The 25531-nt window shown below is 49.8% G+C and overlaps 9 protein-coding genes across 15 annotated transcripts; 4 read left to right on the top strand and 5 right to left on the bottom strand.

The window, feature by feature from the left end:
* Nucleotides 1-42: 42 nt before the first annotated feature.
* On the top strand, nucleotides 43-2565 carry PPTG_02617 (hypothetical protein; the record flags this gene model as incomplete). The annotated part of the gene is made up of 10 exons (XM_008893798.1): nucleotides 43-180; nucleotides 268-549; nucleotides 618-654; nucleotides 718-888; nucleotides 960-1112; nucleotides 1182-1379; nucleotides 1441-1594; nucleotides 2273-2345; nucleotides 2404-2445; nucleotides 2524-2565. The coding sequence occupies 10 exons, from the start codon at nucleotides 43-45 to the stop codon at nucleotides 2563-2565; spliced, it is 1290 nt and encodes a 429-aa protein (XP_008892046.1).
* A 49-nt stretch (nucleotides 2566-2614) lies between these two features.
* PPTG_02616 lies at nucleotides 2615-6526 on the bottom strand (the record flags this gene model as incomplete). Of its 2 annotated transcripts, none has more annotated exons than XM_008893796.1 (20): nucleotides 2615-2856; nucleotides 2917-3178; nucleotides 3238-3662; nucleotides 3733-3760; nucleotides 3827-3933; nucleotides 4003-4043; nucleotides 4104-4281; nucleotides 4350-4435; nucleotides 4503-4682; nucleotides 4741-4800; nucleotides 4861-5036; nucleotides 5103-5205; nucleotides 5256-5305; nucleotides 5372-5434; nucleotides 5512-5610; nucleotides 5682-5768; nucleotides 5833-5899; nucleotides 5958-6073; nucleotides 6133-6236; nucleotides 6295-6526. In XM_008893796.1, 20 exons carry the CDS (start codon nucleotides 6524-6526, stop codon nucleotides 2792-2794), a joined length of 2529 nt encoding a protein of 842 aa, XP_008892044.1. In that variant the 3' UTR covers nucleotides 2615-2791. The 2 variants fall into 2 exon arrangements, with proteins under 2 accessions (XP_008892044.1, XP_008892045.1); XM_008893797.1 differs by having other exon boundaries at nucleotides 4350-4429.
* A 101-nt stretch (nucleotides 6527-6627) lies between these two features.
* Nucleotides 6628-9121, bottom strand: PPTG_02615 (hypothetical protein; the record flags this gene model as incomplete). Its single annotated transcript, XM_008893795.1, has 1 exon — nucleotides 6628-9121. One exon carries the CDS (start codon nucleotides 9119-9121, stop codon nucleotides 6686-6688), a length of 2436 nt encoding a protein of 811 aa, XP_008892043.1. The 3' UTR covers nucleotides 6628-6685.
* A 583-nt stretch (nucleotides 9122-9704) lies between these two features.
* PPTG_02614 (hypothetical protein) lies at nucleotides 9705-11444 on the bottom strand (the record flags this gene model as incomplete). The annotated part of the gene is made up of 1 exon (XM_008893794.1): nucleotides 9705-11444. One exon carries the CDS (start codon nucleotides 11442-11444, stop codon nucleotides 9705-9707), a length of 1740 nt encoding a protein of 579 aa, XP_008892042.1.
* A 3140-nt stretch (nucleotides 11445-14584) lies between these two features.
* Nucleotides 14585-16218, top strand: PPTG_02613 (hypothetical protein). Its single transcript, XM_008893793.1, has 2 exons — nucleotides 14585-14667; nucleotides 14728-16218. The coding sequence occupies exon 2, from the start codon at nucleotides 14822-14824 to the stop codon at nucleotides 16016-16018; it is 1197 nt and encodes a 398-aa protein (XP_008892041.1). The 5' UTR covers nucleotides 14585-14667; nucleotides 14728-14821; the 3' UTR covers nucleotides 16019-16218.
* Nucleotides 16219-16428: 210 nt separating this feature from the next.
* Nucleotides 16429-18021, bottom strand: PPTG_02612 (hypothetical protein). 6 transcript variants are annotated; one of them, XM_008893787.1, is made up of 6 exons: nucleotides 17823-18021; nucleotides 17656-17758; nucleotides 17503-17584; nucleotides 17202-17444; nucleotides 16892-17128; nucleotides 16429-16812 (listed from the first exon to the last, which is right to left on the bottom strand). In XM_008893787.1, exons 1-6 carry the CDS (start codon nucleotides 17964-17966, stop codon nucleotides 16614-16616), a joined length of 1008 nt encoding a protein of 335 aa, XP_008892035.1. In that variant the 5' UTR covers nucleotides 17967-18021; the 3' UTR covers nucleotides 16429-16613. The 6 variants fall into 6 exon arrangements, with proteins under 6 accessions (XP_008892035.1, XP_008892038.1, XP_008892040.1 ...); XM_008893790.1 differs by having other exon boundaries at nucleotides 17503-17758; XM_008893792.1 differs by having other exon boundaries at nucleotides 16892-17444.
* Nucleotides 18022-18156: 135 nt separating this feature from the next.
* On the top strand, nucleotides 18157-19917 carry PPTG_02611 (hypothetical protein; the record flags this gene model as incomplete). Its single annotated transcript, XM_008893786.1, has 1 exon — nucleotides 18157-19917. One exon carries the CDS (start codon nucleotides 18157-18159, stop codon nucleotides 19915-19917), a length of 1761 nt encoding a protein of 586 aa, XP_008892034.1.
* A 138-nt stretch (nucleotides 19918-20055) lies between these two features.
* Nucleotides 20056-21022, top strand: PPTG_02610 (hypothetical protein; the record flags this gene model as incomplete). Its single annotated transcript, XM_008893785.1, has 3 exons — nucleotides 20056-20278; nucleotides 20338-20447; nucleotides 20510-21022. The coding sequence occupies 3 exons, from the start codon at nucleotides 20056-20058 to the stop codon at nucleotides 21020-21022; spliced, it is 846 nt and encodes a 281-aa protein (XP_008892033.1).
* Nucleotides 21003-24944, bottom strand: PPTG_02609 (hypothetical protein). Its single transcript, XM_008893784.1, has 2 exons — nucleotides 21485-24944; nucleotides 21003-21404 (listed from the first exon to the last, which is right to left on the bottom strand). Exons 1-2 carry the CDS (start codon nucleotides 24871-24873, stop codon nucleotides 21119-21121), a joined length of 3675 nt encoding a protein of 1224 aa, XP_008892032.1. The 5' UTR covers nucleotides 24874-24944; the 3' UTR covers nucleotides 21003-21118.
* Nucleotides 24945-25531: the final 587 nt, after the last annotated feature.

The following is a 25531-nucleotide window of genomic DNA, read 5'->3' as shown; positions in this document are numbered from 1 at the left end:
AATGAGTTCATCCAGAATAGCCACGTCTTTTCATTTTGGAGGATGGAGCTGCCAGAAGATTTGGACGGATTCCACGCGATCTTGAAGCGCCGAATCCGTAACCAAAGCGACATTGAAAGCTGTCGCCAGGATTCCTCTGCTGAGAATAAGGTGGCAGCTCAGCGAGCTATAGCTGCACGTGTAAGGACTTATCTACATCCTGATCAATCAAGTGATCAAGCTGTGTTTTCATAACGCCTTCTAAGATTCTTGACTTTTGACGAGTAGGAAATCCGCCACGTTGTCGGTCAGTCGGGCTGCTTCTGTTTTGATTGTCTACTGCATCGGAAGCAGGAGTGGCGAATCGGAGATGTCAACACTGCAATTGTGGGACCCAGAGATCAGTGGCAGCAATACACTTGGGGAAATGCAGAAAGGCTTTGTCTTTACTCAGAGGAGTCTGTGACCACTACTAAGCCAACGCTAACGCCATCCATTCAAGAGAAAATCCGGGTCCACGACTCCAAGAATCGGATTTTGACTATCGGACGCGATGCCAAGTTTGTTGCCGTGAGTCCACCTTCGCGGTTGACGCTGCTTCGCAATAATTGTTTCGGTGACTTTTACTTCCATCGTAGGTGGCTTCAGGAAAATACCATACACTTATGCTGAGCGGTAAGAATTGAGCAAATAGTGATAGCATGACATCTAAGTTGCTGACGATGCTGTTGTGAGCAGAGTCTGCGGCAGTGTTTTCGTGTGGGGATGACACGTACGGTGCCCTTGGAATGTGTAACCTTACCAATGAAAGCAGATCTGCGCCAGCCAAAGTGGGAATTCCATTAACTAACGTTAGAGGATCTGTGAAAATTATCGCTGCGAGCGGGTTTGCTTCATTTGCCCTAGTTGGTTTGTTCATTTTTTTTTTTTTTACTTTTTTTGGTAGGTTAGCGTTTCTGATCTAGTTCACTTTGTTTCAGAGTTGCCAACCACTGATTCATTACAGCAACTAACTTCAAAGGAAAGTCGGCAGAACCTGGGGCGACTCACGGCGATCGAGAGAATGGCACGAAGTCGAGCGCCCACCCAAGCTAATATGGACTATGCTGTGAATGCTCCAACTGTCAACAATCGTATGCGTAAATCCGCTATATACTGTGTTACGATGTCATTCCATGCTGATCATTTGTGTTTCGTCATAGTTTTTTCGTGGGGTCGGGGTGACTACGGAGTGTTAGGTCATGGTGATACTAGATCGTGCTCTGTTCCTCGTGTTTTAAAAATGTTCAACTCACTCCGAGTGACCGGCGTGAGTGCTGGCCTACACCACGCCCTGGTTCTTACAGAGCTGGATGGTGTATACGCATTTGGAGACGGCAGCAACGGAAAGCTGGGCATGGGTATGTGATTTTCGTGTTTGTTTGCAAGTTCGTACTACGTGGTGCAACTAACTCTACTCAGGAGATACGAATCCTCGTTTATCTCCCACTAGAATTACGAGTCTCGATGGTCTAAACGTTGTTCACGTTTCAGCTGGCGATGAACATTCTATAGTCATGACTGGCGAAACCTTCTTCAATCGGCAGGTTTACTCTTGGGGACTTGGGAAAAACGGGTATGAAGCTTATTGCTTTCGACTGAATTGGCATCCAGCTTACATGTGATCTTCCTAGACGGCTAGGCCACAACGACGAACTAACTCGGTTGAAACCTACACGTGTAAACTTTTTTCGTGGGCGGGTGAGTTCGCAGTCCCTCCCACTTTAATTTTACCAACATCCTGCTTTGTAGAAAGTTATTACTGTTGTCGCTGGAGGAGCTCACAACCTAGCGACATCAGGTACGGCAACATCCTACATCAAACAAAAGATAACGAAAGATTCTTGACGTCCAGCACGATTGAGATAGAAATGCCTCAAGGTGTTTGCGTTTGGTCATGGGGCTCTGGTAGTTACGGACAGCTAGGTATGTTGTTGCAAAAATCTGTTACCCTTTCTCAACTGAGATCGATGCTCTTTCTTAGGCCACCGTGACATTTGGGACGCTCTGATTCCTAGATCTGTTGACGAGATTCGGCACGAAAATATTCGCTTCATCAATGCCGGCCAACGCCACTCGTTAGCAATATCTGAAGTAAGACAGCTTTGGCTATGGGGACAAGGAATTCACGGTGACTATGATGTCCCTGATCCCGACACGTCCAGCGCTTCAATTTTGTATCCGATTCAGGCAAGTTCATCAGGTATCGATCTGTGTGCGCGAACTTTCCTTATATCGAGCCATCATGCCGCAGATTGAGCTGCCCGGTCTATCGTTGGTCAGTGCCTGTGCTGGGAGAGGACGTACATTTGTTTGGGGTGATCGAGGTACGTATTTAAGAGCTTGACGTCATGTAGACCTACGCGTTTACCATTTGGTATACAGCAATCGAGCGTGAGAAATCTCGACCATTTGGTGGAAGCGCAGGTGAGTTAGAACGAGATCACACTTTACAAATGAAAGCTAATTCGTTACCTTTACTGTCATCACGAATGGTTGATCTAGCCGAGAGTATCTGCCGCTCGTTGCCAGAGTATGAGTGTTTGACATCAGACAGTTTCCGCATTGTTTATCGATGCGGACCATGCCAGCTTGACACGGTTTGTGTTGGATGCGCTCACAACTGCCACATCCAGCACTATCTAGAGCTGAGATACACCATGGAGGATACTTTAAGCCGACATTGTGACTGCCTCGCTGGTTCCAAGAAATGTGTATTCGCGGGTGAGGAGCAATAATGATGTAGAACGTTTTGAGAGTGAAACGAGGGTATTCACTCGTTTTCTGCGGTCGGGGCGAGAAACCGGGTTCGAAGATACTGTAGCTGACGCCGAAGACCTAGAAACATAACGTTTGTTAACATCATGTCCAACTAGGTTGATACCGAGTTCACAATACCTGCGTTGTCTAGGTCTGCGTATCGAAGCACATACAAATGGTGCAGAAGGTTTCTGTTGATTCTGTTGGCACTATTGGCTGCCGGATCTAGGTTGGCCGAATTCTCAGTAGCCTCACTGTCATTTCGCAACTTCTCATAGGTCCGCTCTGCTTCGCGGATCAGCTCTGCTGGCAATCCACTCTGCGCAGCAGTCTTGATGCCGTACATACCACTTGATGGGAATGGGCCGTCCTTTAATACGTAGCGAAAGTGCACAGAATTCTGGTACCAAAGCAAATTTAGATACGCCAACCTCCTTTCCTGCGTTGGTAGCAACGTACCGTGTTTGATTCGGTCCCCATGTGGTAGCATCGACAGCGAGGATACAGCTGAGCGAGGCGATTCAGTTGGTGATAATGAGTTGCGAAGCACGTGTACGATCCTCGTTCAATTAACTCTTCGCCGATACTCCATGCAATCGCAGCACCTTCATCGTTGGCAGTCCCTCGACCCAGCTCATCGATCAAAACCAAAGATTTCGATGTGCATGCTTCCAGGATGAAAGCCGTCTCGGTCATCTCGACAGCAAACGTGCTGGCATTTTCTTCCATGTCATCTGATGTCCCGAATCTGGTACAGATCCGATCCCGAATCGGAATGGAAGCTTCGGAAGCTGGAACGTAGCACCCCATCTGAGCCATAATTGTTATAAGTGCTGTTGCCCGCAAGTATGTTGACTTCCCTGCGCAATTCGGGCCAGTAATGACTGCAGCAGCCAGAGTTAGCTCACAAGACTGCAAAAATGCTGCTTCCTTTTTGAAAGTTATATCGCTTACTGTGGAAGGTGCTCAAGGGATCGAAAAACTTATTACAGAAAGTCAGCACCCGTATAAATACTGGAATACGAATATATACGGGGTGAACACTTACGGAGTCGCTAGGGATGTATGCTCGATCTTTCAGAACACGCTCAACGAGCGGGTGTCGACCCTTTTTTATGATCATGTTTCCATGCTCAGTGACAATCGGTCGTGTGTCTGCATATGCAAATGCCATAGAGAGCTGTGAAATATAGTTACTACAAGATTCAACGGCGATAGGTTTACATGGCTGATCTGGAGGTGAGAGAGCAACGACGTTCACAAAACTGGAATCATAGTTCAGTGGTTTATCCGAGAGATTGTAATATCAAGGTGATGAGCTGTACCTGAGAAGCATATCCAGCAGTGCGATGCTTTCAACCATCGCATGCATGGTTGAAGCTCGAGGACGGATTTTGTCGAGGAGCTGCTGGATAACATCATTGGACAGCTTATAGACTGCGGTGAGTGCTTCCTTGAGCCTCACATTGAGTGAAACAAGCGCTTTGGTGGAGCAGCATATCACTATGGCAAGCACCACACAAGGTTAGAGTCAACAGTCTGCATTTCTACAACGACTGTACTGTTAAAACCAGTTTTCGTTGTCACTCTCTCGATGAAGCTCGCAGGTAAATCTTTGGCATTGACCGGAACGGCCAAATGATAGCCCCTTCTTGCGCTTAGTAAACCCAAATTAGTTGATTAATATCAGATAAAAATTGTTCATGCTCAGTGCAGTAGCTTACGTGTAATTGATCCGAATGGGAATCCCGAGATTTTCCTTGTACATGTGTACAACTTCGTGGATCTTTTCGATTGTGTCAAGGTAGGTTCGCCGTGCGACGTCAAGCATACCATCGACACCTGCTCTGACAGCAAAGCATTCTTGTATGCGCTTCTGCGCTGCAGATGTGCAAACTTTCACCCTATTTGACGGATCCGTTAGACTGATCGCGAGATAAACGCCATCTCGTAATAGAGTACCTGTCGTTTACAACACGCTCAATGTCTTCCTTAATCCATGTGAATTGCTCATCGCGCAAACTTGTCACTAATGTTAGCATTTATATTCCACGTTGATCACATTTCTTGAATCAAATGCACCTTTGAATTACTGAGTCGAGCAGCGGACAGGGTTGATCCAGCTTTATCGAGGTTGTTTCCAAGCTCGAAACCAACCTTGGCAGACATTCTAGTGTGTGCTTGAGCGCAATTACACTGCCTATGGCGATTCTTGAAACACGAGGGGTGATAACTTTGGGAACAAACACGAGTTGGTTCTAACCAGCAAAGCGATTAAAATTGTGAATCCATCCGCTGACATGGTCATAACGCAAGTAACTCACCAGTAGCCGATCCAAGTCAACGAAACCACTCAGCTCTTCCATAACATCGAAAAACCAGGCTGGGTTGTCAAGGAAAATCCCAACAACTTCTTGGCGTGCCTGGCTGAACCACTCGAAACGTGAGAGCTAGGGCGAAACAACAAAGCAGCAAACTTATAGGCAGAGGGATACATTGTCTTCAGGTGGCATGTTGGCTGCAGCATCTACAATCCGGAAACAATATATTAGATATACATAAGAGATATGCTCTGCAGTTTCTCCAGTCTTACCGTTGACCTTAATAGCCGATTTCCAGCAGAGGTTTGTGTATTGTTGAGCATCTTGCACAGAGACTAACACCAAATGTTATCGTGAGAACAGAGAAGCAAAGAAACAACACCGATATTTCGCGCCTATAGGTACATTATACCTGGTTGTCGTTTCTTCCTCGCGTGCCTTGCACCAACTCGAGGGAGGAAACTGTTGCTTGGTCCATAAGCAGCTTGCGTGTCGATGGGCTAAGCACAACCTGCCAGTTTAAAGAAACAGAGCTCAGTTGCATTGTCGAGTACCTTCATTATGGAGGTATGTTGAAGCTACCTTCATGCTCTTCTCTGCGATGTAGACACCTTGGATGTACTCGATGTATTTCATCACGCACGCCACTGAGGCCATGACGACGTAGTTCTGTCCACAGAAACTTAATCTTAGTGCAAACAGCAGCTGAATGCTAGCTACCGACAAAACAAACCCGTCCAATGTTGATATCGACGTTGTTTGCCATCACGCGTTTGATATCTTCAGCTCCCTTGGTCTGACTGTTAGCCAACAGCGAGTTAGTAAGCACAGCTAGCTGCCCACCTTCTTTCAACTCACTCAAAGTACTTCCGCGCAAGCGGAACAACTCGGCATTTCGACCCGGTGAAGCGCTTGGAGATCTCTTCATTGACTTTGCCAGATTTGGACGTTTCCACGACGAGAACTTCCACGGGCTAGACATAACATCGTCAGAGTATTACCCAGTCATCACAGTATAACTATCTGTTTCTACCTGATAAGCTTTTAGCAGTGCCACCGTGTCCACGTACGAGTGCGAGTCGATTACCGTCCACAACAGCAGCTCATACGGCGAGACCAAGTCAATTGCACAGATCCCTGAATACACAAAATATTAGAATTCCCGTCCGTGCTACCTAATGTAAGCACAAGCTACCTATTTCACGGGCACGGTTCTCCGCCACAGCCGCAATGAGAAACGACGATCTGGACTCGAGTTCAGCCGATGTAGAGCCTCGTGATCCCCCGCGACTTGACAATAAACTACTGGGACGAGCAGCTGATCCTGTGATGAAGGCCACAGCTCCATCAGGGGGAGGGACACCGTAACGCGGGGGTCTGACAGTGCCTTCATCAAGCTCCACACGAGAAGCGATCACGTCTTCCATTACACACTTGCTCACTAGCCTGCAATTTGAGGAATGCAAGGTCCAGAACGAGTGCGGAATAGGAGTGATGGTCACTTCAACCAAAATGCAACTTCAACTTTGCAATGAAAGTTATTTATTCGCGATAATAGTCTGGGTTGACGTTCCTGCCTAATAGCTCTACGCCGATGGGAATGGTTTAGTCTTGTTTCTCCAGTCTGTGCCTACTTCAGTCCACAAGCAGACTGTAGGACGGGAAACAGCATACGTCGTCGGATTCACGTCCCAGCGAACAATCAGCACATTGAAAGTCCTCAAGATAAAGTTTGGTGCGAAGCGGGTGAAGAGAAGCAGAATGATGTCGTCGGCACGGTAAAGATACTTGCCACGGTACACAAATCCAGACAACAGCACAGCCTCGGCTGTCGGGACTCGAAAGTTGTTCTTCTTCACATGGGAAATGTCCTCGCAGTCGTTGAACATGAATCGAAAGTGCTCGCCGATGCAATAGCATTCGAACGATGTAGCATCGGCCAGATTCACGATCGAAGCTCCATGGGAGAGTGCCTTTGGTTTGCCCTTGGGTGGGGGTCGAAGTGTGACTTGAAAAGCAACCTTCCAAGAGATGAACCATGACTTTAAATCTTCTAATGGGTGGGGATTGTGGCGTGTCCTCAACACGTAAGCAACTGAAGCAGTCGCTCCCCAAACCAACATAGCAAACGATGCAATCACGAAAGCAATATTAATGCTGAAAACAACACACGAGTCCGTGAGCTTGCAGACTTCCGCACCCTCTGGGGTAGACCGGAGCAGCGTTTTCGAGTTGATTTCAAAGATATAGCTGAGACTGGTGTAGCGGATCGAAATGAGCATGTTCGCCACGATAGCTGTGACGATGAGAAGCACCATTTCCCACGAAAGGCGGAAGTGGCGATCCAGCTGCTGTTCGCCCGTGCGGCTTTTTACGATGTTCACAAAACTGTACGAGAAGGCCATCACACAGAAGGTGAGGTTCCACACACATTCCACCGACATCGTGCCTGTTCCGAGCGCCAGATAGTACGTATCGGACTCACGGTACAAGTGATACGCAATCTGAAGCAGATACATGGCTTGCATGCGGCCATTCTGGCAACGATACGCCCAAATCTGGCTCAGAAGCACAGACTGCTTCTGGCTCATGACTTGGTACATACTCAGCATACTCATCAGCAGGATCTGCATGATCACAATGCCAGGCAAGATACTCATCTCAACCTTGTCAGCGTACCGGGACCGAATTGTGTTGTGATTCATAACGATATTGGCTCCGTCTTTGGTCGAGGCCCATTCCCACTGCGAGTTGTAGTAGTTGTGCACGCAGACGCCTTCAGTACTGCATAACGGGATATCATCCGGAGCTTGAAGCATCAAACCGTAGTCGATCCAGAGTGAGCTGATCGCACAGTTTTCGCCGATGTAGATGCCGGATGTATTGACTAGATGAACGAAGCAGCCACCATAGTATCCACGCAGCATCGGCTGAACGATGACATCGGTCGATTCGGCGTCCCCAACCGGTGCTACCGTCCGACTGACCGTATTGATGACACAGGGAAAGTTGTATGGGAACAACCGCAATGTTGTCGGCGCATTTCTTGTTTGATCCAAACCCTCGGACACGAACGCGCGTGTTAGCGCCGTGTCGGTATCAAATGCAACCTCATTGCGGCAAGCCATTGATTCCGGGAAAATGGTCAGGTCTGCTGCCAAAATGGACGAGAACTCATTGATGTGCGGAATGGGCTGGAACATGAAGGTCTTCAACCGAGCTTCAATCGTCCAGCGCGAGTTGCATGAGCTCGTAACAGCAGCAGTAACCTCTGCAACCATATCATTAGACACCGGTAGCTTAAGCACGCTAACTGCCTTCACGATCAGCTTTGGTTCAGCCGATATGAACGTGAGCGAGTCGTCCCAGTCAGAAGTTCCGTCGCCGCAAACTGCGTTTGCGCTTTCCAGTTCATCAATCAAAGCCAAAGCGGCAGCGCTCAACGTTTCGTTGTAGTCTTCGAAAGTGTTGGTGCGCAAGCTGCCGTAGGCAGGCTTCCCCATCATGGGGTCTTGTTTGAATTGGGCTAGCTGCAGCACCGATCGCTTGCACGTAACGCCGCAGTCAGGACAATCGTAGGTGACGTCGGGGTTCAGCTTTTCGTAGCCCAGAAAACTCTCACTGGCTGCACGGAAGACATACGGTGACTGCAGGTATGGCGAGTTGACGCAGATCGCCACCAGAATGATCGGGGCTACAAGCACCTTGAAGGACATAACGACTAGCACTGCAATGGCATCGTAGCGAGGCCCTGTCTTGGCGTTGGCTCTGGGTGACACAAACTCGAACTCCTTGTTGTCCTGAGGCTTCGTATTGTTCTCTTCTTCCCGGTTGTGCTGGATTAACGACCGACGTTGAACTTTGTCGGCGCTACCATCAGCATTTCTGCCGAACGAGTGCTGTTCGCCTGAATAGGCCGGGGGCTCTCCGTTCGGGGTATTGACGACTGCAACGGTAGCGGAGGATTGTTTCTTACGTTTCTCCTTGGCTGTCCGAGGACTCTTCGTCTCCGACTCGGACATGATGCTCCTCGCTTACTCTCACGCTCGACTCAAGCAGCCAAAGACGACCGAGCTCCCAACCGACTGTTAGAGTGTGAGGACAGCGGAGGATGAGATGATCCCAAGCTATTTACAAGTCTGGGAAGAACCTATCGGCGGTTGCTTTCATCGAAATTCTGGTCTGGGACCTCAACCTTATCGGGGAATTGTATAAATATATATAGTTGCTTTTGCACATGGACATAGCCTTCACTTGTCAAAGCGCTGCACTGCTCGAGCACTATTTCGGGCTACGAGACTGATGATGCACCGAGTCTGGGCTGTCCAAGTGTACCTGGCTCACATTTGGAGCAGGTGACAAGCATTTTGGTGGTTCTGTAGAAACCGATCCGTATTTTCCTTCCTACCACGGACCGTGGTCAAGAACATCGCGAATCGAAAGCGCGACCGCTGGGACTGAAAACTATTGGAGCATTTTTATGGGTAGTGATGCTTTGTAAGCCTTAATTCTATGTATTCGGTAGCAAATTTAACATTGCTCGTACACGATGCTGATAGGAAAAGAAGTCTATGCAGTTCAACAAAAGATAAATGGACAACTTGTTTAAGTTTGCGTTGGTTCAACGGGCACGCGCTGCTTTATAGCTACCCGAGTGGGGCAACTTACTGTATCTTCTCCTGGAGCACCCCCTAACGTTTTACCAATCATGCTCACCATACCCGTGCACGGTCGCACGTCGCAACGCGTCACGTTATTCCCGTGGATCTCTCCGATCACCATCAAGTCACCCTGAGAAATCGAAAGCCAACGCAGTCTGGGGAGTACTATGAATTGTGTACTGTCCTCTTCCACCATTTTCAATATTCCAAAAGATTTGAGCGTTTCAGCCTTGTAACAGAGTCTATCGTCTTCCCATACATAACCACTTAGCAGAATCATCTTGCACCGTTGTCCTATAGCCGTATCAACACAGCAGGGTGTCCACAACAGTAAGAAAGAACCAAAGGTCCATCGCACACTAATGATAGCTCCTATTGACCGGATGGAAGTGATCACGAACACGATTCCAAGCACGATAATGCCATGCCCGACGAGGCTCCACACATAATATGACACCGCATCGGCAACTGGTTTCGATTCTTGGAGGCTAGACTTATTAAGTCCTGTGAGATAGAACTGCATCGCAGCCGAGCAAGCCAACTCCCCGAGCAAAGCTGTCTCGTAGTTGAACAGCAAGCGTTTAATCAGACAGCGCACGGTTTCCCTCATCCAGTTCATAGTCTCCACCATCTCGAACAGCATCGACAATACTCCTGACAAGTTGTACCCAAGAGAAATGTACTGCACTTTTGCAAGAAGTCCGTCTTGCGCGATCAACATGAACAAGTCGCTCATCAGTCCTTCGACTAGTAAATAAATCAGTACAACACGGTGATAGTTCCTAGCCCCGTGCGCTGATAGCCGCATGCTCTCTTGAACAAACACGATAGCGTCTTTAAACTGCATCGGTTCTTGCAGACGATCGCATCGCCGCCCATAACGTGTGCACGAAATGTAGCTCCTGCGCAGCAAGATGGAGCGATACATGATCCAGACGGAGCCAAACATACCATACCAATACGACAATCGATACGTCGAATCGCCCGAATCCATGGCCAAATGCGCACCATTGCTGTCGTAGGTTCCAAGGCCGCCGACAAGCACGTAACCAATATTATCGTCGGCACACAGTGTACCTACGGCTTCTTCGTAAAAAGCATAATAGCCGATACTCCCGTGGTAGAAGTAATATTCCAGATAGTAGCTGTTACCCGAGCAACTAGCTGGACTCGTCTTCGATGGTGCGACTAGCTTGGTTCCAAGTACGTAGTTGCCGTGGATATTGTACTGGGGCACCACGAAATGACACACTCTGCCCTCATCCAACTTGTGGTAGTGCGTAAGGGCAACATTCCACCAAGCACCTGCAATCACAAGCCCTTCCATCGGACAAAACTTCTCCATGTCCTCAGTAAGTTTCGCCGCAGTTGTCGGGACGATCAGGTTTTGTGAAATCTTGTGAGGTGTCACGAATTTCAGGTAACTTCTCGTCTGCAAGAGCAGTGGCATCAGCCCGACGCACATCCACACAGCGATCAACATTCTCTTGGCGGTAAATAATTTGGCATCGCTTTCTTCATCCAATGTTTGCTGAGGAATTATTCTGGGAGGACCCCCCTCTTCGTCCACGCAGTACACCGCCGATTTCTTCTTGGAAGGTGATGACGGGAACTGGGTGACGCTAGGGGCTGACTTGAAGGACCTCACTTTTGACTGGTTAGCGGACGGCCCGCTCTGGGCCATTTTCTTTGTTCGATCGCACTCTTGCAATGCTGTTCACGGGTGAGCAGCACAAAAAATACTACTACTTTTCTTTTAGATAACGGACGGCGCCGTTGGATCTACTTCCATAATCTCACCGGACGTTGGAGATGTTGGTGCCAATTTTGACCTGGAGTACTTTAGCTAAAGCTTTAGCGCATGCGAATATGATCATGGATGCCAGTGAAACGGCGGTATCGCTGCTTGAATTCTGCCATAGCGGTCACTGATGCGTTGTCGACATTGCTGTACACGCTGTCGATGTTGAGTCACTAATGCAAAGCTCATAGAGCCGATTATACTTTTGATGAGTACATTGAGTTGCCTTTCACTATTATTATTTCACTAGTATTATCCATCGTACTGTACATGTTGCAAGTCCACTTCACGACTGGATATATTGGTTTCAGGTGTACATGTCCTGGAGAGGTTTCACCGCGAATATTATATTTTTGCATGATCCGGATACATTTGGGCCGCAAAAATAATTTTTCATGGGACTGGTAGTCAGCGAATTGTTGGAAGACAAACTCCTAGTTGAAATTAACAAACGCATTCAACGTGGTTGATCAACGTTAGCATTCGCGCTGGTTGGGTCTCAACACGTTTTGACCAGATGCTTGAGAAAAAAATGTTTTTGGAAGTAGCAATTGAAGTGCAATGCAAGATACTTGATCCATGGATGGCACGTCACTCGACTGCAACCTCGCCATATTTTTTTTTTCAGTCAACGCGGTTATTGTAATAGCACATGTCGCCTTCCTCGCCATTTCCGTCGCAGCTGAGCCCGTCGTCCGAAATAACCCTGCGTCATGAGGAAACCGCTCGGCGAAGCTTCTTGCCCGCCACGACTGGCTGCGGCGCGTTCTGGTCGGGCTCGCGCCGCCAACGCACGCTAATATAAATCAGCGGACTTGTCGAGAGACACTGCTGGGGGCCTCAGTGGGGCCGCCGTTAGGCGTGCGCCAATCCGCTGGGAACGCGCCGCGGATTTGGATGGGGGAGTGCAGGCTGCAGCTTTATAATAGTGCCGCCAGCGCGGCTGCTGCTGGCAATTGGTCCGGTGACCGCTCGACAGACGCTCGAGAGAGCTGCAGGGGTGATCGCTGTGGGGCTTTGAAGTTGACCTGACCGAACGAGTCTAGATTTGTGGCATTTTCGTGGCACCTTCTTTAGCGACTAATTCGTTGAATCGAACCCTTAAAAACGTGCTATAGGGGGCATCTTCTTGAACCGGATCAGATATATTTCCACGCGTTTTTGAGGCATTCGCTCCAAAGACTGCAGTGCAGCCTCTTGTTGATCTACCGCATCATATCTTTTTTTCCTTGTGCAGCACAGTTCTTGCGGCGTCAATGCCTTCGTGGCAGCAATGTGTAAGTGGGTAGCTCTAAAAGTATTATCTACGGCATCTGTTGATTTGATATTTCCGATATCAAAATCCAAAAATGTGAATATTTGCTAATGTATATAGCATATAGCGTCAAGTCACAATACTACTGCATTTTAATAAAATAATATATGCTGTTTACATGCGAGCTTTCTTCATTTTGTAGTTTGACTGAGCTATAGGAAAATAGGAAGGGAATGGCGAGTAAGAACATCGAAAGGCATAGAGAAGGATCGGGATTAAATAATATTCAGAAAATAAAAATTAAATTATACCGGGTATCATAAAATAATAGTCTGTTTTGGTAAAACTTAATAATGATGGATTTTGCATTATTATTGCTGGGACGATTTAATGCGACTGGCAACTGTAAATCGATCATTTGCAGTAGGTTTTCATGAACCTTAGCTTTCCATAATGCACTTATTTGTTAAAGCTGGTAAAAATCCAATATAATTAATACTGGTACTACAAATGTAGAATTCTGCGGGCAGCATTAGATTCCAATAATCAGTTAATCCGTCATACAGTTCCTTAATTTCTTATTTTAATTGTTTTTCAAGCCCTGGGATAACCTGGCGAATGACAAATCCGCTCTAGGTATATATACACACATTATGCATCTAGTGCTACTACCGTATTTGTCGACTCAGACAAAAATTATAGTTGTTTTTACTGGGAAAGAGCTATTTTTTTAAAGAAAATACAGTATTTCTACCTTTTCTACAAACAATATGTTAAATATTTTCAATAAAAATTCAAGTAATTTGGATCATACTTGTATGTTGAAATTTGTTTTGGTACTGTTAGGGATAATTCAAGCTCATCTTTTTGAATTTTGTTAATTGAAGACAGGAATTACAGAAGAATTTAATACTATTTCACTTAATATAGAGACCGTAACTACTCAATACTAGTAACAGCAAGCCCATTCTGGAACATGAGATACAGATACCGCACAATTATCGGCTGAGCAATTTCGTGCTGCTAGAAGGATTCCTTCTGAAGAAGGACGCAAAATACTAATAAGTATTTTCAAATAGTATATCAGTATTATTTTGGTGGCTTATTACTGTTTTGAGGAAGTCCTTTGTTTTTAGCATTATTTTTAGAAGATGTTAGGATACTTTCGTAGTAGAAGCAAAAAACTACAATGTTTGGCTAGAGCAGACTGCCAAGCTTAGGTCTACAATGTTTTCAGCGATGTATGCGCTTGACAAAGATACGCAGCCGTCTGTTCTAGCCAAAACTCATAATAATCGTTCGATTCGGGTGTAGTATTTACGAGAAGGGTGGATTGTTGAGTATGAATAGAGTCCAGCATCGTACCGGTAGGGATGAAGATCTCTTCGCTACAGATACTTTTACATGCGAACAGCTTTCTTATCGGAGGTCCGCCCAGCAGTGAAGGCTGCCTCTCCGCCACAAACGAGCATTGACAAGAGGCACATGGAGTGGCAATAGCAGGCGCAAAAATCGAGTCAGCCGGGAGCGCCGAAACCGGACGCTGCATACAGACGGCCAGTGTGGACTCCTTACTCGCAAACCGACAAACCGGCTGTCAGATTGCGCGAAGCCACGGCCATCAACGCCACTACCTTATGCACGCCGTCAAAACCCTATCGCGTGACTGCGTTTCACGCGTCCAGAGGAAGCCTTCCTGGTATTGGTCCGCGGGAACACCGATGTCTGGTGCGTTCAAGTCGGCAGTGTTTTCGCTATTAGAAGGTGTTGCAGGTGGCGCTTGATAAGGAAGCGATGACACCCAAGAAGGCGGACCTTGTTTTACACTCCGATTTATAAAATCCAGGGAGGGTAGGTTTTTGTTGAAGGCTAGTCCAAAGAAGGTTCCTCTGACCCGTCTGTGGTGCATAGCCGAGACATTGTTGGAAGGCTCCTTTTCCCGAAACAAACGGGCTCATTCCCAGATATCCCCCTCAGGCCGCAAGTGAATCGCAAGCAGCTCGCCATGAGTAGCCCCCGCCAAGACAAAGACGAGCACAAACAGGAGGAGCAGCCCGTGTTCCGTACGCTTACGCCTAATGACCAGTCCGACCTTCCGCAGTACCGCTCCATGGCCGTGGCGTCCGCGCCGCCGGCCTTCAGCACGATGGGACCTCGCTCCCCGCTCGGACAGCTAGGTGCCGCTTTCCCCGGCCCCATGTCGCTCAATATGGCCTCAAAGAAATCCATGACGAAGAAGCCGGAGGCCGCTTCCGCCGCGCCCTCGTTCGGCATGCGTGTGGACCGCACGAAGTACGTGAACGTGACCCCTCGTGACCTTCCGCCGGCGCCGTTCCGCCTCGAGATGCACACACATTTCCACGTGAAGCTCGAGTCCACGCAGCGCGTGTGCGGCGTCGTGGGCATCAAGCTCTGCGAACTGGACACGGACTTTGAGTTCAAGGCCGACAAGTGCAAGTGGAAGGTCGAGTACCGCCGCAACACGCAGCGCGTCAGCCTCAACATTGCCATCTTCAAGACTTCCAAGGAGGAGTATGTACTCGAAGTGCAGCGTCGCGAAGGTGACATCACGGCTCTCATGCACCTTTACCACGAGCTTAAGAGCCTCTTCCGTCGCAGCCAGCTGCTCAGTGAAAAGACCTCGTCCTCCAACGGCGTCAAGCGCGCCGCCCCCAAGCCGCTGCCCAAGCTGCCGCTCTCCCCCGAGAGCATCCAGGACGGCGTCTCGGCACTCAAGGGATTGCTTGAGAGTAAGTATGCTGACGCACAGATGCAGGGTGTGCTGGGCGCCATCTCCATGTCCACTGTCGAGGAGACCCGCTCCGGCATGGCCGGTCTTGTGCCGCAGCTTGTGTCACTCGGCCAGTCTAAGAATGCCAACGTGTCCCGGTTAGTGAGTGCTGCGCTCGCACGGCTCTGTGATCACCCGCAGTGCCGCCAAGCGTTTATCCAGTCCGACGGGTGGCAGTTCATCGTTGACCTTGCTGCCGGTGGCGCCGACGTTACATCAGAGGTGCAGCGAGAGAGTCTTCACGTGGTAGAGACCCTCTGCCCGCTGTATCACGATGAGCTTGCCAAGTCGGAGAACGCTGGACGCGTCTTGGAACTGGTGCAGCAGTGGCAAAAGATTGAGGACCCGCGCCTCAAGAAGCACGCGTGCAACGCGCACCGTGCGCTTAAGGAGGCAGGAGTCCTCGCCTAAGTAATTTCAAGGGAGAGGAGGAGGGAAGTACAGGAGAAGAGACCCGTCAGCCACAGTTACTGCAAGTAATCTTCGCTCCCCACCCGCCTCCGTATCTTGCTTGTAAGACATTCCCACCTTCCCCAAGGTCCTCTTTTATCTTAGCTGTTGGGTGTACCTATGTGTTATGATTGATGAAACATGAGAACTTTCTATCATCTTCGTTGCTTTTAGATCTTTGACGTCTATTAGTGCCCTCATGTGCTAATGCTGGATGCCTGCTCGTGTAGCTCAATCGTCGAGGCACTGTAGATTTCCCGACGACCTTAATCTCGAGATTGGATCGCGAGGAAACCCCGTCGTGGGGACGATCTTGTGTGACGCGACATCCGGACACTTCAACATCCAAGCGATGCCATCAGAAACTAACGCCGGATCCTTCCAGCAACTCGAACGGAGCAAGAAACAGCAACCCACTGGAGCTACACAGGTCGTGCGTGACAAATGATGGCATTTAGAAAAGAAAAGAAGCAGTTTTCAACGTCGAATGCTACAAGAATGTGCTAGTGACTCTCACTGCCAAGACTTATTACTATATGAATCGGTTCTTCGCCTACTACACGACGTCAGCTGCTTCACTGGCTGGCACCCGTTTCTCAACGGACCAGCCGCCCTCTAGCGTTTCCGTGGTCATGGTGATGGTAGTGTCGGACACACTGTCGTCGTCAAGGAAAGTGTCCATTTCCGAAGCCTCGTCCTCAGAAAAAATCAGCTCGTGCTCGAGCACGTAGCCCAGTACCTGGTTCTTGACAGATCTGAAAATGTAGAAGATGAAACGCCACGGTGAGTATTGTGCAAGTATCGGTCAATGAGTACACTACGAGACAGCCTTACGTTGGAAACCAAATATTCACTGGGAGCAGCCAATGCAAGGAGAATTTGCAGTCCGAGCCGCCGAACACTTCCCGCAGGCCGAGGTTGTCTGCGCTCTCGCCCTTCAGGCGGTCAATCTGGGTAGTTCCTGTGGTGATGACGCTGTACTGGTCGCACATCATGCACATAGTGAAGAGGCCAAAGAGCACGGCCTCCAGGATCAAGCAGACAACACGGATAGCTCCGTACGTCGGGCAGCTTCATCACAGCATGGCACAACGACAGTTCGATTAGTTCAATGTTTTGTAGACACCTGCAATTTGCCACGTACGACTCATTGATGCACTTGGCGTAACGGAAGAATACAAGCGTCAATGCATACGCTGACAGCACGAACACATAGAAGATGAAAAGCAGGAAGAACTTGTGGTTGCCCAGCCCCACGCAGTTGTTCACCCAAGGGCAATGGTGGTCCATCTTGATGACACAGCGATCGCAGATCGAGCAGTGATGCGCTCTCCCTGGCTTAAACTGGCGGCACCGACGACACGTTCGGTACCTCTGCTCCTCCAGTCTGCAGCAGCAACAAGCGGTCAGCAACGACCCAGTTTAATGCTTCACAGTCTCCTCACCTTGCAATCTCGTCCTTAGAAGCATTTGCTAGCGCAAGAGGAAGTGCCGACTCGGGGACAGCGCCAGGGTCCGTCATCATGGCTGCAAGTCCACAATAAACAGCAACAGAATCAGAATTTCCCCTCCGTTCTGCCTGAGGCGCCTGTTGTAACCTTTTCCGTGTGATACAAGCGCCAGGAAGCAGAGCCCCGTGAAGATAACGATGTGAAGTAGACCGAGAGGTGACAAACCCATCCACGGATACACCACCACACCCTACATGGGACACAACTGCAGCGTTAGACGATCACTTGAATGCGAAAAGGAGACGTCGACTTACCACGACGGTGCATTCAGCGTACAGCACCAGGAACCACGAGATAATGGCACACACAATGCCGCATGGATCTGTATTACACCACAGACGCACGTTGAAGCCCGTTCCGCACGCCGCAGGCCGCTTGCGCTGCTCCAGGGACGGCATCCTTACCGCTTTTTGTCCTCTTCTTCACTTTGGAGCGGTTATCTTCTACCCGCCATGATTCATAATTATGCTTTTCAAGAGGATTTTAAATGAGACCATCACTCACATTTCCAGTTTAGAATACTCAATCATTCCTTTTGAAGGGTTTCATTACCCACATCCTAGTCATTCCTGCATATTCGTGCTCGTGATGACGTCCAAGAATCCTGCGCATACGTACGGGCGCATTGCGCTGAGCGACCTGACGCCTTCCCAGACATCCCAATGGACTGTGCGAGCTGTAGCCGGAAGATCACGGCAGTTTGAGCGTCCAGGGGCCCAAGCCGATGCATCGACCGACGCGTCTGATGTAGCGGCCACCGTATTGCGACTGCAGACGGCGGCGCTGGATGAGCGAATGAATATTGGCCTGCGCTGTGGTGCGTGTGACGTGGCCGCTTTCTCCTCACTGGACGAGCAGTATGCGCATTTCAAGTCGGCAGCGCACTGCGTGAACCTCAAGAGGAGAGCGAAGGGATTGTCATGTCTGTCGGAGCAGGAGGCGCTGCAGTATTTAGAGACGCAGAGCCAGGAGAAGGACGGAGGCTACGTCTCGTCCTCGTCTTCCTCATCCTGGTCAGAAGAAGAGGAGGAGAAGGTTGCTAAGACTTCGGAGCCTGTAGTTGAGTTTTCAGACGGCACGAGCGTCTTCAAGGTGTTCAAGAATATTCTTCCCGATGTTGACGAGGAGGCATTCAACCCATACACTGCATTGGACCAGATCTGTGCGTCTAAGTTCCGGTGGGCGGTCTTTCTGCTGCGTAGTGGCCGCTTTGCTGGAGCTGTGTTTGACAAGGACAAGGCTCTGTGTCATAAGACGTTCCAAAGGTACACGACGAGAAGGAAACAAGGTGGCGCACAGTCAGCCAGCGATGCTAGTGGCAAGGCCAAATCGGCAGGTGCTACGCTGCGACGGTATAATGAAGCAGCGTTGAAGCAGGACGTGGCAGCGTTGCTATTGGAGTGGAAGGACGTGCTGAAGGACGTGGAGCTCATTTTTATCTCCAGCGGGAAGACAGAGCACGCGACGTTCTTTCCGGAGAAGAACGCAGTGCTGCAACCAGGTGACAAGCGATTAAAGCGAATTCCGTTCGCTACGTTCAGACCGACGTTCGAGGAAGTGTGTCGAGTGCGCTCTGACCTCAGCACCGTGCGGTTCTCGCCGCTCGAAGCAGAAACACCGTCTCCGACTTACAGCGTGAAGAAATCGAAGAAGAAGAACAACAAGAAGCAGACCAGCGATCCTGCACCTGAGACTGAAGTTAAGGCTGAAGCTTCAGAGGAAGAAGAGAAAGTGCCTCAGATTATTCAGTTGGTGAACGACGGTGACCTGAAGGGAATCAAGGAGCTGCTGTCCAATGCGGAGGAAAAGGATATTGAAGTGAACGTGGTGGATGCCAAGTTCATGACTGCTCTACATCATGCTGCAGCGAAGGATGCAGTTCCAATGGTGGAGTATCTGCTAGAGCAAGGGGCCAACCCTGCTCTCTTGGACCTCCACAACCGACCGCCATATTTCCTGTGCAACTCGAAGGAGTCTCGGAACGCATTCCGTAGGTACATGGGTAAGCACCCTTATGCGTGGGATTACTCGACGGCACAGATTCCCGAGGGTTTGACTAGCGAAATGGAGCAGCGTAAGAAAGAAAAGGAAGCTGAAAAGCGGAAACGGGCACGAGAACGCAAGAAACAGCAGAAGAAGGAAGCTGCCGAACAGAAGCGGATTGAAGCTGAGCGACAGGAAGAGCTGGAGCGGAAGATCGCAGCAGGTATGGCTTGTGATTTCTGTGGCAAGTATGCTGGCAAGTCTCCGTTCACTCGTTTAGAGTTCAAATACTGCTCGACGGATTGTGTCAACGATCACAAACGCAAGCTCATGAGGGAAGCAGCTCTGCGTCGACTCGGGGGTTGAACATTACAGGACGAGGAGTTACGGGGCGTGCAATAGAGATTTTGAGAAGGATTAACGGTTGGCGTCTTTTCATGTTGGGGGAGGTTATTTTGTGTGCTTGATAGCAGCGCATGAGCTCAAGGTGAAGCAAGAAGATCGATGATGGATCTACCGCTGGATGATGAGACTCTGCAGCGTGTGTACGCTTGGATCGACGAAATCCCGCTTTCGCGGCCAAAGAAGAGCATTGCTCGTGATTTTAGCGATGGAATATTAGCAGCCGAAGTGGTTGCCTTCTACTTCCCGAAGCTCGTGCAGATGCACAACTACAGTGCTGCCAACTCGATCAAGCAGAAGCAGTATAACTGGAACACGCTAAATCGTAAGTGTCTTCCTTAGGAGAGCGCTCTATAGCAACTGACACTGGTGTGTCATTTACAGGGAAGGTGTTCAGGAAGCTCCACATTTCGCTATCCAAGGAGGATATTGACGACCTGGTGCAGTGTCAATCAGGCGCAATTGAGCATTTGCTAGTAAAGCTGCAGGTTAAGGTTCGCAACCGCATAATCTATTGCCTTCACCGCTATCTAGGCTGACCTGATTGAGTGAATAGATTGCCAATTACCGCGAGAAGCGGCCGTCGTCTTCGCCAGTACCTCAAGTACCGCGGCAAGTGAGCGACAACGCCAATGATACTAGCAGCGTTATTTCCGGAAACACAGCAGTAGCTGGCACAGTAGCCAACGGAAGTCCTATCTGTGGAAGCAACCGTGCAATGCATTCTCCGGTTGACAACCCCAGTGACTCGCGTGGTGAAATGTTGACACCAATGCGAGAATTGTTAATGCAGGACGGCGACGACGTGAATAGGTTCATGGAGGCACCAGTAGCACCTGTTCATCCCATGGATTCCATCGGAAAATCGTACACATCAAGCAACGAGAGTTCAAAGAGCGAGCATGTACGTCAAGAACTGGCTGAGAAAGACAGCGTTATCGCAGAGCTTCGCGAGACTGTCCAAATCCTGGAGATGAAAGTACAGAAACTCGAGCAGCTTGTGCGACTCAAAGATGGCAAAATTCAAACTCTCGTCGCCAAGCTACGTTCTCAAAAACCACAGACATGAACTGGGTGGTAACAGGATTTTAGTAAAGAAGTCATTCATGCTGTACACAATCAGTATGTACATTTCTACAGAACTACAAACTTTTGCTTGACTAGCCTATCCCCAAAAGCTCATGACTTGCTCTGGAGTTTCCGCTGGTTTGAGAAGCTGCAGAGAAATCTCGTCCTCGCTCGCGCGGTAGCCGAAGACTGCAGGTGCAGGACGACTACAGTGACGGCTGAACATCGACATCGTGTTGGCTCCAGTGTCGTGCACGACGACGAAATCGCCACGAGAAATGGTAGGCAACTCCACACGTCGACCAACCATATCCCCGCCGAAGCAAAGCGGTCCTACCACGTTCTGTACTGACATCGGGGCCGTAGAAATTAAACCAGCAGAACTGTTACGCATAGAAAATCAAGACAAACGTGAGAATACAACCCATTCAGTTGTGATGTCAGCAAATTAGCCGACACGTACTTGTAGACCGACATTCGACGAGCAAAGAGTTCAGGACGGTAGCACGCGCGTAGGAAGAGATCAGAGCCAGCGTGGATAATGGCGGTCTGAGTGAGGTCGTCGCCATCAACACGAGGATGAGTCTTGACGTACTCCACCTCACTAACGACCCAGCCTGTCTTCGAGCTGACACTGCTTCCAAACTCCGTCAAAATGGTGCGACCCGTACGCTCAAACAATTGCGGAGCTTCACGACGAAGAACCTCCACGTACTCAGCAAAAGTCGGAGACACATCCTCGTTTTCGAAATTTGTTGACAATCCACCACCGATGTTAAGCACCTTGATTCGACTCGTGCCCGCAGCTGCATCGATTTCGTTCGCCAATTCGCTCAATACAACAGCACCTTGTGACAACATCTCAAGCGAACACCCTTGAGAGCCAACGTGAGCGTGCAAGCCTGTCATCCACGGGTTCGCACAGAAGAAGGCGATGATCCTTGCGCGGTTCTCAGGCGTGAGTGGCACACCGAACTTGGACTGCACGGTGGACACACTGAGGCAAGAATTGGTGCCTGCTCCAAGCAGCGGGTTAATACGCAGTCCAATCCGAGGTAAATTACCGGCATAGCGAGGGGTACACTCCGGAAAACTGGACTGGAAAATGGCCTCAGCATGTTCTCGAATGATGTCGAGTTCGTCAAAGTTGTCAGCATTGACTTCCACTCCAGCGTTGATAGCGAACTGCAGATCACGTCGGGTTTTACACGGACTGTCGAACACAATACGGTGAGGTGGACAACCGAGTCGCAAAGCGTGCTTGACTTCCACAATGGACGCACATTCGAGACCGACGTCGTTTTCAATCGCTCGCTTGATGAAGAACGACAGCGGACAAGATTTCATTGCAAAACGGTGCTCAAAGTGCACAGGGAATGAGGTCAACAGTGCCTGGAATGCCATATCAATGGCGTCCAGATCGTACACGACAGCCAGCTTGGTCTCGTCCTCTGGTTGGTCTTCATTTACCAGTACACGCTCCTCAACCATGTGCTGTACCACACGTGCAACTTGGGCATCTTTGACACTGAAGTCCCAGTCGCTGAGCGGATTAAGAGGTTCTAGTGGAGTCGTCTCGACGCACTCCTCGATGTACTTGTGGTGAAGAAGTTCCCAGTGACGAAGAACCAGTGCGATCTTGTTCAGGATGTCGTCATCATCTTGGGAAAGAGGCTCTATGGCTGCCGCAAAGTCGCTTTCACCTTTGCCTCGGAGATACACGTCGTTCACCATGTCTGCACCCATAGCGATTCGAATCACAGCTCCACTTTTGCCGAGCGATACAGGCTGACCTAACAGACAACGCTTCTTGGCCAACGCATCGTCCGGTAAGGCACCCGACAGGTCCTTGGAAAGCAGAGTATGCAGTGCCTTGAGAGCTGCCATGTCGAGGAACACGCCATTCTCATCACGCACTTTGAACGATACAATGGTGTCTATAGGCGTCACTGTGCTTGTACCGTCATTCTCAATTGGCTCTGGCGGAGCCAGCAGCTCTGCCATATGCCCCCACAAAGACTGTATCTTCGTTCTGCATGCACTCATGTACAGCTTACAGATAGCTGCGATGTCTGCAGGAGGGATACGGCAGTATGGTTCCATGTTGACAAGTGCAGTTTCCCATCGCAGTAGTAGCCCGGCGTTCATATTCGTCCCCAGTCTCGCACGAATGTTACGCATTCCCTCCGGCATATCGTACTTGGAGAAATAATCTTCTAGTCCGAGAGGAATTGCCACTTCAGAGTGACGTTCGACCGCCGCGGCTTCCAGTTCATACACACAACGCATGGGCATAAGCACAGCACCGCAGAATGGAGAGCCTCCGAAGAACTTGGAGCCCGTAGTGAGCACCACATAACACTTCGTAGCCCATTCACGGTACAACGATCTATCAACGCGCATCTGACAAGCGTCCACAACCACCAGCAGTCGATTCGGATACTGCACTGCTAAAGCGTCCACCATGGGCATCGAAGGACAGGCATAGCCCGTCTTCGTTCCGACGACCACGTGCAGTAAGACCACACCTCCACCGCGATCCAGTCGCTCATGCACCAGTTCGCGAACGTCATCGTCGATAAGGTTAATATCGCCGTTATCATCTCTTGCCGGTATGGTCACCACATCCACGAGGTCAATTGGGAACTTTCGTAGCGGCTGTCCAGCTGTACCAGCCTCTCCGCTAGGCGTTAAATTGCTGAAGTGTTTGCCGCCGGAAGCAATTTTCGAGCCGCGACCAATCTCGCTTCCAGCCGTGATGATACTGGTCACTTTGCACTGTTCCGGTCCGACACCACCAGGTAAGTTCTCCTCCTCTCCCAATCCTGAGTACAGTCTAGCGAGTCCTGCAACCGTAGCCAACAGCTCTGCATCCGTTCCCGAAGGCGACAACAGAATCCTCAGCTGATTGTCACCAACCAGATCCGATACGTCAAGACAGGAGGCTACCCGTGCTCGAATTGCACGCATTTTCGTGTTAAACAGCACACTGGAACTCTTGGCATTGGGGTTGATGGACAACGAGTTCAGCAGCAACTCCTGACGCAGTTTTTCGCAGCGTTCAAAGGCTTGAAGCGTGATACTGGAACAGGTGCAGCTCCCACGTGCCACATCCGTGGCCAATGGGATCGTGGACGCGTTGTAATTGTTCGTTTTAGTGAGAGGACAAAGCGCAGATCTGTCGTCCGAACCGCGTACCAGCAGTGACTCAGTCTGCTCGGCAAAGGGCAGTGCGTTGGCTGCGAACTTAACAATCTCATTCCACGCATCGCCGTGGCACGGAATGTGCAGTAGGGTGGCGAGTCTTGAGAACAGCTCGGTGGTGTTTCCCACAGTGGCCAATTGACGTACGACGCGCACTTCTTCCTGTCGGGTTCGAACCACAGCCGCGGCTTCAAGAGGCGACGCAGAGGAGGCCACTGCATTGGCGTATTCTGCCAGCTCGGATTGAGAAAAAGTCTCGAGGTATTTGAGCTTCGTGTACAGCAGCACCAAGTCGCGTGCACTGTAGCACGGCGAGTTGCGGTTAAGTTCAGGCAGACACAACAGTCGGTCTTGTAGCAGCGCACTCAGTGCCACGGCCTCGGAAGGTTTTTGAAGGTTCCAGGGCCGAATTGGTGTCGGTAACGACTTCAAAAGAGGCAGCAGCTCCGGGCGCGTATCGGCCACTTGGTCGCGCAGCTCTGTGGTCAGTCGTTCGAGCTCTTCGGGACGATGACGGAGGTGCGGATCTGTAGACGAATAGGTGGGCGATCGTTTGGTGTCGGATGGAGGCGACGCCACGCGCGGAGAATGCGTCTTGGCCGTGCGCACTTGCGTCGCTAAGGTCGAGAGCTTCTTGTGGTTCAGCATTGCGGAGTACTGTTGACGTGGTCGTGGGGCCTTGGACGCAAGTGGAGGAGTGACAGGATGTTGGGTCGCGGGCGCCGCTTCACTTTTATGTGATACGGTGGCTTGTCTTCAACTTTGTGGGAGTCAAGAGTCTGAAGGGATTCCGTGTAGTTGCCGTTACGTATCTTCGCGAAACGAATAGAGGAGAAGGGTAACGTGGCTGAATGGAATGGAGTGCAATGAGGACAAGTCTGTCTTGTCCTCGATCATAGTGCTGAACATTGACACCTCCATTGCAGCTTGCAATGTCCTTGCGCTGTGGATACCGCCGTTGGACCCTCCATCACCGGAAGGTATGCTTGACAGAAAAAGTGCGAGTATCTAAAAATGATTGGCAGCCTTCATTGAAGTCCACGGTCTAGATGATGGCACCGTCCTGTAGCGCAATGCAGCAGGCTACAGTACGACGTCATTGTTATAGATGGCGCCACAGGCCCTAACATCCTGAGGTGGCGGTAGGCTGCCTACTGACTTCGCTTGCATTTCATCCTTCAACAGCATGCGCTGTGGTCCAAGTGTCTTGGAGGCAACAACCCGCAGTTCCGTTCAATGGTAACAAACAAACTGATTTCAGTCTTGATCCAGTCGGTTTTCTGATCACAGAAAGGCTTTCTGTCTC

Source organism: Phytophthora parasitica (assembly GCF_000247585.1).
Source record: "Phytophthora parasitica INRA-310 unplaced genomic scaffold supercont2.2, whole genome shotgun sequence".
Lineage (NCBI taxonomy): Eukaryota > Oomycota > Peronosporomycetes > Peronosporales > Peronosporaceae > Phytophthora > Phytophthora nicotianae.
Note: the sequence above shows the minus strand (reverse complement) of the source record. Positions and strands in the feature narration are given on the sequence as shown.

Bases quoted from the DNA above. Each gene is read 5' to 3' on its own strand.
- PPTG_02613 (XM_008893793.1), top strand. From the start codon at position 14,822: ATGAGTAGCCCCCGCCAAGACAAAGACGAGCACAAACAGGAGGAGCAG.
- PPTG_02612 (XM_008893787.1), bottom strand. From the start codon at position 17,966: ATGCCGTCCCTGGAGCAGCGCAAGCGGCCTGCGGCGTGCGGAACGGGC. The intron at 17,585-17,655 runs GTTACAACAGGC...GTGGACTTGCAG, and splicing joins GCTTGTATCACACGGAAAAG to CCATGATGACGGACCCTGGC. The intron at 17,129-17,201 runs GTACGTGGCAAA...GCTGTGATGAAG, and splicing joins GCCAAGTGCATCAATGAGTC to CTGCCCGACGTACGGAGCTA.
- PPTG_02609 (XM_008893784.1), bottom strand. From the start codon at position 24,873: ATGCTGAACCACAAGAAGCTCTCGACCTTAGCGACGCAAGTGCGCACG. The intron at 21,405-21,484 runs GTACGTGTCGGC...TATGCGTAACAG, and splicing joins CGTCGAATGTCGGTCTACAA to TTCTGCTGGTTTAATTTCTA.